Here is a 14106-nt window from a genome sequence, read left to right as displayed (position 1 = left end):
ATAAGTTGCGAATTCTCGCGTTTCGCCACGAAGCAGGCACTTAGACAGCGCTCGTCAACACGCTTAGTACAACAAAGCCGATGCTTCAGCATACACGTGTCGATTATTTTTAACAGATACAACCCAACGTATAAGGTATCACATATCAAATCCCTGCGCGGCTGCTGTCGAGAAGTTGAGTAATTCGTTACCTCGAATAACGCGCAGCTTGTGCTGTAATACACCGTATATTATATTATAATAACACACATCGTATCGGATTGCTGCAAATTCTAAGATCGCGGTTCGCAGTTTGTAAATAACATCAGGTATTATAATATAACTGCACCTCTACATTGCCGCAAAGTTAGAGGGGTTATCGAATGAAATTTGTGTCAAGGTAGTACCGCACCTTTATATACATGCGTGATGGTATGTAATAACGGTGTGGAAATTCCAATGAATATGTGCAGAAGATGCACGCCCAAATCGCGAATCTCGACTTATCTCACATCCGCTGTTGCACCGATTAATCGCACCGGTCAACGCGAACTTTGAGTCTCGGTTCTAGATTTCAAATTTTCATTTCTTTCGCGTAACGTATAAGAGAAAAATTCTTCCTCAAACATTTATTTTGAATAACTAGGGGCTTCGCCCCTGCTACAACTATTCCCCACTATTTCCTCGTACGGGTGAATTTATTTATGCTGATTTGATGACAGGTCTGCAACCGCTGATCGGTTGTTTCCGATCAAGTGAAGAATAAAAAAAAGAAACAAAAAATACTAGTATCCTTAAATCTTACTCATACTCTTCGTCTCTTCTGTTACAGGTAAGGAATCCGAGATAAAAAAAACTAACGTGTATTATACACGTATTCATGAATCACCGAATGAGTGATACAACTTCATCGGTAAGTGCAAAAAAGATAAAAGTCAGTTTTGTAGCATTCATTTAATTAATAACATCATTATTTCAAACGGTTCGATGTTTGAGGCCTGATAACTCCGAAACGAATTACCTTACGCAAATCTTTATTCAGATCTTTTTTGTAGAGCGTAAAATTTCCTACAAGAATATGTTTTGTTTATATCTTAACACTGATTCGTTTTCGAGCAATAAAATTCTAGATTTAAAAAAAATTTATTCCCATGTTATTTAAATGGGAAATAGAAAATTGAGAATCGCCACCTCTAAATATCAATATTAAGAGCTCGTATTTTACCGAGGTCATTTTTGAGGGACATTCGGAAGATTTTTCAATGTTCATCAAAAAAAAAAAAAATAGTCGGTTTTTTTAAACCACTCTAATATACGCACATGTATATACGTAACTAGCTGACCAGTCCCGGCTTCGCACGGAAAGACAAATCTAATTGTAAGTTGAACGTACGCTTAATCACTTAAGTGTCTCTCCGCTTGAAGCTTGCACAATAAGATGGCTTTGTAACCCCGAAACCTTAATTTATCCATCACATCGCACTAATGTTATATTTCACGTATATCCAACGATTTGGTTAGCGCACGCCGCTAGATCAGTCAAGCATTGCTTTTTCTTCCGACTTAATTTACAAATATTGCAAATTCAACCAAGAAACTTATATTCATCAAAATGAATAACAGCCAATATGACTCGGAAGATAATTTATAGCTTTTTATTAGTGAAAAAATTTTTAAAATCGCTACAGTAATTCCCGCGATTACTCCTTAAATCCGAACACAGAAACTTTGTCTCTCAATAATATTATTACAGTATAGATTACGATTGTAAAAATACCAAATTCCTGGCTCAATTTCTCGGTATCATAAATCATATATCTATAAAATGAAAGGAAAATTTGTAATCGCAAGGTGGAAATACATGAAAAATTCTAGCTGCGGTAATGATTTTGTAATTAGCGTTGCTGAGTTCTTTGCCGCAAAAATTACAAAATCCCGATCCAGGTGTTAGACGTAGTTAATTATCGGCGGCTGGTTGACTTTGGGATCAGCCGTTCCAACAAAATCGGTATATGTAATAACGTCTTTCGCGAATCGAGCTGCTGCTGCCTGTGCTGCAAAGTGCTTCGCTCACTTTCTCTCGCTGTCATGTCGTCGTTCGCACAATCACTCGACTCGCGAATCGCGATATATACATATATACGTGTGTCTACCTCTCCGAATTGTACCACCGTGTATACGTGTATGTATATCGGTACATCGAAGAAAGTCGTGAGAAAATTCTTTGCGATACGTATATTACTTGTTTCATTATTGTTTATCCGTCAACGATCGCGTCGTATAACACGTGGTGAAAAATTAACAAAAAAAAGAAATGCGAATCTCACAAAAAGTTCAAGGAATTAACGGAAGGAATGAAAAATGGAAAGAAGTTGGCGAAAAATATTTCTATCTCCTCTATTTTCCAAAGTAGTTAAACTTACCGGTTTCTCGAGGAATTTATACCTCGCAGTTATTGTATTCTATTACGCACGATTTTAAGTATATACCTATCCTCATAGAAATTATCGCTAATACGAGCTAATTTTCAAATATATGACATTTAGGTACAAATTGTACAGATACGCGTTAATTTAAAATTCGATCCTTTTTCACGTCTCCGACAATTTGAACACTAGAATTCAATTGTATTGCCGCATAGCATTTCACACCTCGATTTCCTGTAGAATTTCCACCTTGACATCAAAGCTTGCGCCCCTTCGAGATTTAAAACACACAATCGTTTGTCAGTTTATTCGTTCATTCGTTTGATTTTCTTTCGTTTTTACTTACAATTCAAAGTTCATTATCGCCTAAAAATTCGTATGACAATAAATGTCAAATTATTATGCACGATAGTGGGAAAAGTATAGGTTAGAAAATACACGTCTTGTTGGGAAAAGAAAGACAAAAAAAAAAAAAAAACACGCTCCTATAAGTAATAATTGTCTGTACGCACGCTCTCCTTAAAAGTTTACCGTAATTTCATTGAGCAGTTTCGCGATTGAGCAATAATTGCCGCAGCGCCGGAAGCTCGGTTAACGATAAGTAAAATAAAGTGGCAACGAGCCAAAAAATCAAATAACAAAAAATAAGGCAGAAATATTCAAACACTCGATCACTTCGGTAAAGACTTGTTAACGGTGTAAAAGGTACGTGGGATGACAGTTGCTTTGCCTCACCTACCTACCGCATGTCCGTACACGTATGCGTACGTACGTACACACATGAATACATAGGTGTAAGCGCCTACACTAGAAGCACATAGGTATGGGCCCTTCAATCTGTCAGGCTTGTTATTTTTATTAATATTAATTTTTCTCTTCCCATTCCTTACTTCGACAATTCGATATTGCAATACAATTGTAATTGATATTTCACGTCTAACGTCGTTAAAGATTTTGAAATGAACAAGTGAATCTATTGATCGCTATGCATAAAAGTTTCACGCTTCTCTTAATGTTCATTTCACATTTCACATTCACGATATATTGAACTTGATGGATGTCGTATGATAAATTTAGAGAAAATTCTTTCCTAGTTTTCACATCGAATCGAATTGATTCAAGGATAATTGACTAATTAAGGAGTCGATTTATTCAATTAATTTATATGTAACTACCGTACCTTCGGTTACTAATTAATTAAAAACACCGCCTAAATAGGTGTGCAATTAAAAAGCAATTTGAAAAGTATAAATTATCGATTCTGGGGTCAATTCACGCGAGAATGGAATGCTTGAAATATCATTTCAATAGCGACAGTCAATAGGTTGAAGGCTAAATCCTCTGTACGGATACAAAAATCCACGCTGTTCTTACGAAAATCCAAACAAGTAACCGCGAATAAGTCGAATCCGCCACGTGCGTAATCAATATTCCAAAGACGATCCGCGCGAATGTTTCATTCATAATTTTTTTCTTTATCCTCGTGCGAAAATAAAAGAAATAAAATATCCACATGTGTATTACATTATACTATGTATTCAATTTTCAAGTAGCCGTCACGCATTAATAATTCATGCCGGTTTATTAAATTCCCTTGAAATTTGCTGAAAATAAACTTTGTGGTATATTAATAGAAACTTTTGCCGAAACCTCGAATAAACAGCGTTATAACCAAAGTACACAAAAACACTCACGCACACACACGCATACACGTACGGTATAGAAAGAAAAAAAATATATATGCATATAAAAATAAACTTTGAACAACTTAAATCCGTAGCTATGACCTAAACCCAAGTATTTACATTCAAATTGTGAAATTTGTCATTACTTATCCTTGGTCGTCGTAAAACCTTGCAAGGTTGAAAGATCGATATCGTCTAATAATTTTTTATTTATTTTTTTTTTTTGCTTCCTCACGAAACAATTTTATTTACATTTACCTGTACGTGACAAAATTTTAACAAACTATTTTACAGGTAGAAGAAACAAATATTAGAGTAACTCTGCGATAGTCGATCGTTCATTTTTACCATTAATTTGTTTTTTAGTCTCAAAATTTTTCGTGCTAAAAAATACTTCCTCAAAATTATACGGTGTTTCTGTGAAACGAAATATATTTGAAAATAATTAATTCCTATTACCGAAATGTCACGATACGCAATTGAATTTCACTGTTTTTCACACGATTATATCATACCTTTTTCTTTTTTTTTTTTTCTTTTATAAAAATTCGCCCAGAAATAAGTAAACAAGAAGTCACATGCATTATAAAAACACTCGTTACGCCTGTCAAGCATCCAATCTATATTATCCCCGTGTTCTGATTATTTATCTTATCGAACGGGTGCAATAAAAATAACTGTGTCAAACGTAAAGAAAGATGGCTGGAATGAAGAAAAGGGAGCAAAATTCATCTTGCCCTGGGCGTGGCAGGTGTTTAAACGAGCATCCGCCACCGCACAGCCATACCAGGCCATAATCTGTGTAATATACCCAATCCCAGATTGAAAACCGTTAGTTTTTTCGAGGTCATACTGGGCGACGTTAACGCAGGTTTTATGCTAATACGCATCGTTGTACGTGCGCCTTGATATCTCGAAGTAAAATTTAAAAAAAGAAAATAAATGAAGAGGCAAAGGTACCGACGCACGCTTCAACCTGCGTGAATTGATAGTGTGTGAGTGAATTAAATTTTTTATTTTCTTCTTCTTCTTCTTGATCCAAGACACCGCGGTGAATGACTCTATACATTATAAATTAATTGTATATACGTGAAAATAAATTTACATCCTCATTATATATATCCTTGCAACTTGCAACACATATACACCTGTATCTATAGATTTTTTACTCACGCCCAAATTTAACTTCAAGTTTCGGTTTATTTTTTTTCAATCTGTCCATCAGCGACGAAATTCCAATTATCATTTCATTTTTCTCTCGTACGTTATATATGTTATATGTATTCGGTTATACGCGTAATAAAATACGTGGGTGATGTTTTGTACTCTTGTAGTGAAGAATTTCAATAATTTATACGGTGTTTGTTCTTCCCATGAATGAAGCCCGCCTCTTCGTGCGTTTCCTTCTTTATACGCGGATCCCGCGATCACGATCCCTGTGTAATTATATGCTTGTATATTTTTGACAGACATATAATAGACGCGGATACCATAATGTTCATTCATGAAAATAACCGAATGACGAATTGCTATATTTATACTTGTAGAAAAGTTTATGGAAACTTGTACAAATATCGCACCATTTATATACGTACAGGTTTGATACTATGCATCTTGTTTCCTTTCTTTACTTTACCCAACAACTCTCGTCCTTTCTAATACGTATCGATTGAATTTTGCGCTTCTAATATTCTCGTGTAGAATCTACAGAGAAAGAGATTAACGCGTATTTTATGAAAAAATCTAAAATCCCCGATGAAATGACAACACGTTTTTCACAGTGTTGACGTATTGCCACTTTTATGTGACGATACGTTTTCAGGAAAAATCGTTACTTCGCAACTTTGGAACTTACCCAGAAATTTCAGTAAACTTTAACAAAGCTAAACACCCAAACGTATATTATATACGCGACTAGTTCAGAGACATTCTAATTTTCCAAAATCGTAATTTTACTTTCTAATTATTAGCTACATTACAGCGTCGCTCGTTAAACTTCGTCCTTGTAATATTCGCAGAACTGCAGAGAATGTTTTTTTAACGAAATTTCACACCTTTGCTGAAGATGATGCCACGATACTTGAAAAATTGAAAAAAAAGAACAAGTAATTAAACTCCGAAAACTCAAAACCCTCTAACTTTGGATTTTATTTTTACCTCCGAATTACGACGTTTCGAAATTTAGCACATTCTGTTTTCAAAAAATTTCGGGAATTCGGTCGTTCGAAATTTTTAACCCCGACCGAAAAAAGCTTCGACGATTATTTTTAACCGAAAGAAATAAAATGACGTAAAGCTGGGTCAACGTCTTTATGTATACCATATCCAAGTACATAATACCTGTACACGTAATATGCTACTGACTTGACAGGTTTACGAGCCGAAAGTGATTCGCGCTTTGCAAGGACATGGCGTAATTCGGATCCCGATCGCTTATAATCGCGTGATAAATCGATCCTTGCGAGAACACGAGACGCGTCTCTAGGTACGCTTCTTCGTTTCACTTTCGCTCTATTCGCTATAAAATTTCCCGCAAGGTCTCGAAATTACACCAAAGAAACCGAACGCAAAAATAAAACCTAGATCGAACGAAGAGGAGAATTAATAAACGATGTACGTGTCAATTGTTATTTTTATTTTTTTTTTTCATCCTTTCAATTCCAAATATATGTGATTACACAGCGAGCAGATCAGCGTCGTTATAAATTTCCCTATGATTTATAATAATATTTTCGAAATGCACACGAGGCAAGTCTTGATAACAGAGTCCATTCTGAGAGAAGTTATTTGTTTATTTATTTATTTTACTTATTTTTTTATTGCACAAGGCGCGCAAGGGTGTTAATCACAGCTTTACGGGCACGATTCTTTCTTCCGAATATATTACTTAACATCACGGGCGTACAAGGAAATTTTTAAGAACCACCAGGTGTGTGCCATCGAAACTTGTTTCGTATTTATAAGCGTAGCTCAGCTCCATGCCGATTATTATTTATACAACGGCGGGTTAAATTTATTACAAATCGTAAAATAGTTTTGACGGACTTTTATAATTATAGATAAGCATATCAAGTGGTATTACAGATATTATATACCGAATGTAGTGCGAGGTTCGGAAGTTCCTTAACCAACGGTTATAATGTAGCAACGAGTAATTCGTCGAGATCGAGTTATTTATGCATAATCGTAGCTTTGAAAAACCTGGAAAAAAAAGTTTAGGCTTTTAAAATATCGTCCATTATTCATTTCTCATCCTCTTCTGCGGTAAATCATTCAAAATTTTCATTCAGCTTGAGCAAGCTTATATTGAAACACGGTTCAAAGTTAAGTACGTGTTGCTGTTTTTTTTTTTTTTTAATTAGATTTCTTATTCCCGATTACAGTTAATCGATTAGCTCTCGTTATTCACATTGCACAATTAGTTACAGTAACGTACCTACTCAATTTTCTCAATTTTGTAACATCGTTATGCATATATATACATGCAACGTGTTATAACTGCACAAAATCAGGATGTAACATCGCGCACTTTGTACTGTGCAGATTTCGAGATTAGCGTATATTACCGCAAACGTTGCATGACAACTTTTATATTAATAATAATTCAACCACTTTCGAAAAGAGTCTGGTTTAATACACACGCACGCACGCACGCACATATATATATATATATATATATATATATATATATATATATGTTTGTGTGTGTGTTATGTATAGGTATTATACATATACAAGCATGTATAAAAGTAGTACGCAGTGATGGCCAGCGATATTTTGTCGTCGTTTAAACGCGTAAGAATTGAACAATTCAATTGCAAAAAAAAAAAAGAAGATATAATTGAAACAACGAATTAGCAAACCTATACCTTAAAATCTGTCGAAATTAACTCGAAATTTGATTGTCGAAAGAATCCACGGAAAAAAGAATAAGAAAAGCAAAAAAAAAAAAAAAAGTAAGAAAACTGCACACCAACTGTAAACTGAATCGAAATATTATACAGTACGCGTAATTGGCTGAAAAAAAGGGTTAAAAAGACGTAACGCAAGCGACAAGTCTTCGGATGATCTCCCCTTTCCTTTGCTCATTTCGTCGTTTTTATTCTAAATGCGTATCGAGGATAAAAAAAAAATGAGTGTTAACCTTTGATCGAGGAGGGAATGAGAGCCTCTGCGATCCATTGATGGGTCGGGTGCTGGCGAGGCGATTGCCCCGGGGTAGACCACTTTCACATTCTTCTCCCCTCCCCTTATCAGGACGTCAAGTTCTTTCGATGAATTCACGAGCCTCGCGTCTGGTCGCATACATATATGTATATTCTTCATCATCATCCTCGTCGTCATCGTCATCATTTTCTTTCTCCTCCTCATCTCATCTTTCTCACGTAATCGTAAGTCAGTCCGCGGCTCAGGGCTAATCGTACGTCTAAAATTCGTAAGGATATTTAAGTGCCGGTCGTATCGCGGCTAACGATTGTGAGCGGATCGTTACATCAATCAATGGGCTGATGCTTGCAGCTATTCAAATTTTCATATTCCTCGTCCGTCACGTGTGCGTGATACGAAAAGTAGCGCGTGGTACTCGGCCGAAAATTCATTTGATCATTTCATTTATTTTCGGCCCAACCGTAACGTTCGCTTTGTTCGCTTGACGAAAAACGAGACGAAAGTGGCATATTATTAAAAAGTAGCACTTTTCTCCCCCGTTTGCGGGAAATATGATCTGATATTTCTTGCAAATTGACTTTTCAGTGTTTCTGGTTTTCCCTCTTTCATTTCCATTCTGAACCACGTCTCTCTGTATCGTTATAAACTTCCAACAATAATATTGTTTTCAGACTGATAGACCACACTTTATACACATAAAACGAAAACACTTCTAAGTCAATAATGTGGCGAGAGTTGAGTCGGGAATAAAGTCGTATATGTAACACGGGAATAAAAGTCAATTATCCTTTTGTTACATAATTTACTGTTTTGGTAATTTTATTACGCGATAATCGTAGGTTCAGCGTTTATCGAACTATTATACATATCTAAGAAATAGGAAATTACTTGATTCGTAAACGAAATCTTGGTTATCGATGCTTTGTTCCAAATCGCTTAAAAATTGTTAAAAATCTAAACCTAATTGATCCGTTCGATTTCACTCGACGATGGTTAATTTTTTCATTCAAAGATTATTCCTCACAGAAGTTCACTGACGATAATTTTTGTTACAACGTTTCGATACGTTTGAAAATTCAATTTTACGATATTGTACTCGTATTGATTTTGACAAACAAATGATGATATTATATTGACTGCTTAAAAAAAAAAAAAAAAAAAAAAAAAAAAAAACGTAAAAAAATTGTTCCCGTAACTTTGGTAGAAAATAGTCTTTTGCGATAAAATTAACCATCGTCGAGCGAAATCTAAAGCATCTACTAGATTTTCAAGAATTTCAAAGAGATTTGAAACGCAGCATCGACATCGCACTTTTTCTTTATAACTATAGTATCTTATGTTCTCGTAATTCTAAAGAGATCTTCGTAGCTTGCCAATGTAATAATTTAACAAATACCACCAAGCAGCTTAAAGAGATTCAATTTCATTAGCACGCTTTACTTTTTCTTTGTCTACCGAATGTATGAAAGTGCGGGGTTAAAAAAAATTTGTGTCATCGTGGTTTTTTTTTCCTGCAAATCACCTCATCCTTTTCTTTCAAACATCGTTATCTCGTTCGCGATGATTTATTTTTCAACCGCGAATCGTGACAGACGATCCGTAGTGTCCGCGCACAAGATGTTACCACAAGTAGTATAACTGCGCGGCAAGAGCGCCGATTTCAAAGTAGAATTGTACGAGAAAAGTGGGAGAGACGAAGAAGATCTGAATTTTTAATTATCCTATAAATCGACTGGATAAATTCTAAATATCGTTATACAACTCGCGTATAAGCGCAGAGCTTATTTTGTCGGTTTCCTCTTACTTTCTATAAAACGCGAAGCAAGGACGGAGAATGAATATTACACACGCTATTCGCTATCGCAGAGAGAGTCGTCGATTTAATTAAACGTTTCTTTTCTCTCTCTCTCTCTCTCTCTCTCTCTCTCTCTCTCTCTCTCTCTCTCTCTCTCTCTCTCTCTCTCTCTCTCTCTCTCTCTCTCTCTCTCTCTCTCTCTCTCTCTCTCTCTCTCTCTATCTCTATCTCTCTATCTCTCTCTTTTACTTCTTCAGCTCTTTAGTTTTCGTTCAAACGGTCGACGACATCTCGAGAGTCCGACGAGTTGTTATTTTTTTCTTTCCTATTATCATTTAAATGTATGTAACGTGTACACAATATCACTTGTATATATAAAAAACGCGCTTTTAATTACTCGGCGTAAATCAACCAATACGAATGTGCAGTTATAGCTTTACTATTTGTATCTGACTTTTTTTTTCCCTTTTCTTGGGCATAACTTGTACTTCATCACTCTTCGATCTTTTTATTCCGACCTTCCTCATTCGATCCCATGTAACTGCGGACGGATATATCTAGGCACGAGATATTATATTCGTGTATACCTTTCGTAGCGGTTGACACAAATTGGCTGTACCGTTATAGAAAAATGAATTGATAATCAGGTACAATCAACACGACTCGAGTCTATAATTATTATTCATAAAATTCAGACTCACGTGCATTGGTTTACCGGTCTGTGTTAGTTTCTTTTTTCCCGTTTTTTTTTTTCTATCCTTTTTTACTGCAGAGGAACAACCCAATTTATGACATCCGTGCATGAAAATTTTCAGGTGAATCAATCACATCCATCCAATTTCAGATTTAATCACCTTCCTTAACGATTCACGATGATTTTCGTCTATAAAGTTGGTCAAAAGCTAATGCTCATTTTTCTGCAAATTTGAAATGATTTTTTTCTCCACCCTATTTCAAGTAGCACTGCAATTGCTTGTTTTACGTACCTCTTAAAAAAAAATACAAGATTTTTTTCCGAACGTTAAAAACGATTTTTGTAACTGATGGTTGAATTGCAACAATTCGTTAAAAAAATAAAAATGAATTATACTAACGAATTAATTAAATTTGAATTTTTTTCTACAAGAAAGTTGTCCTAGTTCCTAGAATCCAAAATCATTTATTCGTGATAACTTGTTGAGAAATATAGGTGAAAATATTATTTAAAAACAATATCGATCTACTATCGATGTAACACATAACAGTTGCGAAACCTCGGACGTAAGCGAAATTTTTCAATAGAGAATTTTAATCACTTGCAAATAGAGAAGGCCCGAGGCTACTATTCTACCACAGGTGTAACCCACTGTTCAAAGTTTCACGGTAAATTATCTCACGATTTTGTGCAAAGTCAAGAATATACTTCGTACGATTGAAAAATAAAATTGGATTAAAAACGGAAGCGAAAAAAAAAAAATTTTTGTCCTGAGAAAAAATCTAGGTTAACGAAATAAGAAAAAAACAAAAATGACGATTATTTAATAGGTTGCTGTAATCGTACCGAGTATAAATATCGAAGCTGCATGGAACGTTTAAATATCGTCATGACCGTAGTCGAAAGGTATCCTCGGTAAAAATTAATTGCAATAAATAATAATTGGTAATTTAGTGTTTTTTATTTTATTTATTTATTATTTATTCTTTTTTTCTCTTTTTAGTCTAATGTCATCCGAGTACGTAATACCTAGATAGCTAAACAACCTGCTTATGCAATTAACCAAGCGTCGAGTGAGAGTTAGAATGTATGTAAATTAATATGCAAATCGATATTGTCTTAACAACTGTATTACCATAAATCGAGCAGACTCAAATCGCATGACATGATTTCATTTCACGTAACGAATTCCGATTATACGCACGAATCGGCACGGCGCGTGTTACACGAATGGCTGAATTACACGCGGGATGAATTGCGTGAGACTGCACTTTGCAGGCGTCAAGTCTCAAGTCGTGACACTACGATTTTTCATTCCAATCACAATCGGGAAGTGTCCGATCATTCGTCAATGATCTGACCGAGTCAGCGTTGACGCGATGCCTGAATCGAGATCTGAGAAAACGAGAAAACCGTATTTAAAATCTCCAGTAATTATATTTACTCCAGTGACGGTGAATACGAATTAACACACATCAACAATTGAAAAAAGGTTTGATATTTACAATCTTCGAAACGATTAAACTCTATTTTCTGATGTGTTTTTCACTACGAGGCAAAAGTTAATACGTTACCGTAACGATGCGTGTTCACGAATAATCGTTACTTTGCTTACTTACTGCAGGATTGTCTGAAATTTAGTAGAACGTGATAAATGAAGTATACTCATATTTCTAAAAGCCAACTCCTTAATTGTCAGTCGGTAATTGGATATTAAAGATTTGTCGATCATTTTTCCCCGGCTGTTTCGTTCCGTTAACGTGACCAACTTCAGCCCAATTTTTTACACACATCTTTCTAGTCGACCAGTATCGTACGATTTAATTAAAAAACAATTAGGAAATCTCACGACATATTATAACTCTAACGCGCTTGTGTAATGTTTAACGAACACCTGTCGCACCGTTATATAATACTAACTAAAATCTATTTTTTTTTCTTTTTTTTCAATCTCGAAATAACTATCTGTAAACCCTAGAAATTTCTACGGTAACTAAAACAAATCCAAAAAGACTAGAATCTGTTAAAAAACACTTGAGTTTGATCATTTTTACCCATAATTCCAACTATAAAATCCATTTCGCAATTTGCGAATATTTTAACTTATATTATACATTAATTTCTGTCACATAGTATAAATGTTGTCTCGTTCGTCTTCGCCGTCATTGGCGCAAACAACATTGCTAGACTTTGTTTAACCAATTTTTGTTCTTCTCCTAACTTTTCACTGAGACGGTACAATGTTTATTCACGCAACTTAAACGGGATGGAATTTTTGCGTCTGCGCAAAGTGCACAAAATGAACGGCGTAACATCGAAATCTATTACAGATCGACCGTAACGTTGCAGAGGAGAATTTAAAAATTTCTTATATCAAATTGAAAAAATTCAAAACGACGGATTCGATATGGCCAATCTAATATGGCAGACGAAAATTTCAAATTTAATCGAATCTGGTAAAAAAAAACTCTAAGCAGGGCTTTTCGGGGTCGCTGATTGGATTCGCCATACTGAACTTTCGAAATCTAATTTCAGATTCGTAATCAGCGACCTCAAACACCAAGACCAGAATTTTTTATCAGCTATATTAAATTTTTGAAACCCATAATCAGCTTCGTAATCAACGACCGCAGAAACTTACAACTTATATAAAACACGTATACGCCTGAAGGGGTAATTTTCTCAGAAATGAAAAATTCCTTCAATTTTAACGATTTTTTTCGAACCAATTCGCTTCTAACAATAACAACCTACACGCATCATGTCGCAATAATAACTTTCGAGTATTGAAAACTTATTAATACACTATCGGAAGTAGCAAAAAACCGCAAAGAAATATATTGAAAAGTTCTCCAATTATACAAAAAATGGATATAAAACAGACGGTGAGAATACTTGCCGCTACGACACAAAGTTTCAACCTACACTATAGGACACCGGCATTAATTAATCAAGCCAAAATTAACTTTCGCTCTGTGCGATTATAACTACCTAGGCAGGTATATGAAAAACGCCAGGGTACGGAAATGGCATAGAAATTGGAATTTGATTCGAGATTCGAATTGAAATAGAAACATAGCCAGTTGCGGCGTCCCATTGACGATGAGGAGAAAGTTTTTCAACTTGTACATTATATTCATCCTCCGTCGTCGATACAGCTACTTCTGTGTGTGTATATATATATGTGTGTGTGTGTGTGTGTGTGTGTGCAGTATAGCTATATACTTACGAAACTAAGGAGACTCGAGGAATTTTCAAATTTCTTTTACTCACTGCACGACTGGGTCACTCACACTTATCTTTACAGGTGGGCATTTTTGTACCGCGCTGCGGCTTCCTCAACATTTTTAACGAAACATC

General features: G+C 35.3%; 1 protein-coding gene across 3 annotated transcripts in view; it reads left to right on the top strand.

Moving 5' to 3' along the window:
- qless (decaprenyl diphosphate synthase subunit 1 qless) overlaps positions 1 to 14106 on the top strand; it is a 54307-nt gene that overhangs the window by 22936 nt on the left and 17265 nt on the right. Inside the window, exon 2 of one of the 3 annotated variants that reach the window (XM_069136917.1) lies at positions 812 to 892. The exons of the other annotated variants lie outside the window; for them this stretch is intronic. Coding sequence (XP_068993018.1) covers positions 860 to 892 — 33 coding nt within the window. The 5' untranslated portion in view covers positions 812 to 859. The remainder of the gene's footprint in view (positions 1 to 811; positions 893 to 14106) is intronic. 3 annotated transcript variants of the gene reach the window in all.

Source organism: Neodiprion pinetum, chromosome 1 (genome assembly GCF_021155775.2).
Source record: "Neodiprion pinetum isolate iyNeoPine1 chromosome 1, iyNeoPine1.2, whole genome shotgun sequence".
Lineage (NCBI taxonomy): Eukaryota > Metazoa > Arthropoda > Insecta > Hymenoptera > Diprionidae > Neodiprion > Neodiprion pinetum.
Note: the sequence above shows the minus strand (reverse complement) of the source record. Positions and strands in the feature narration are given on the sequence as shown.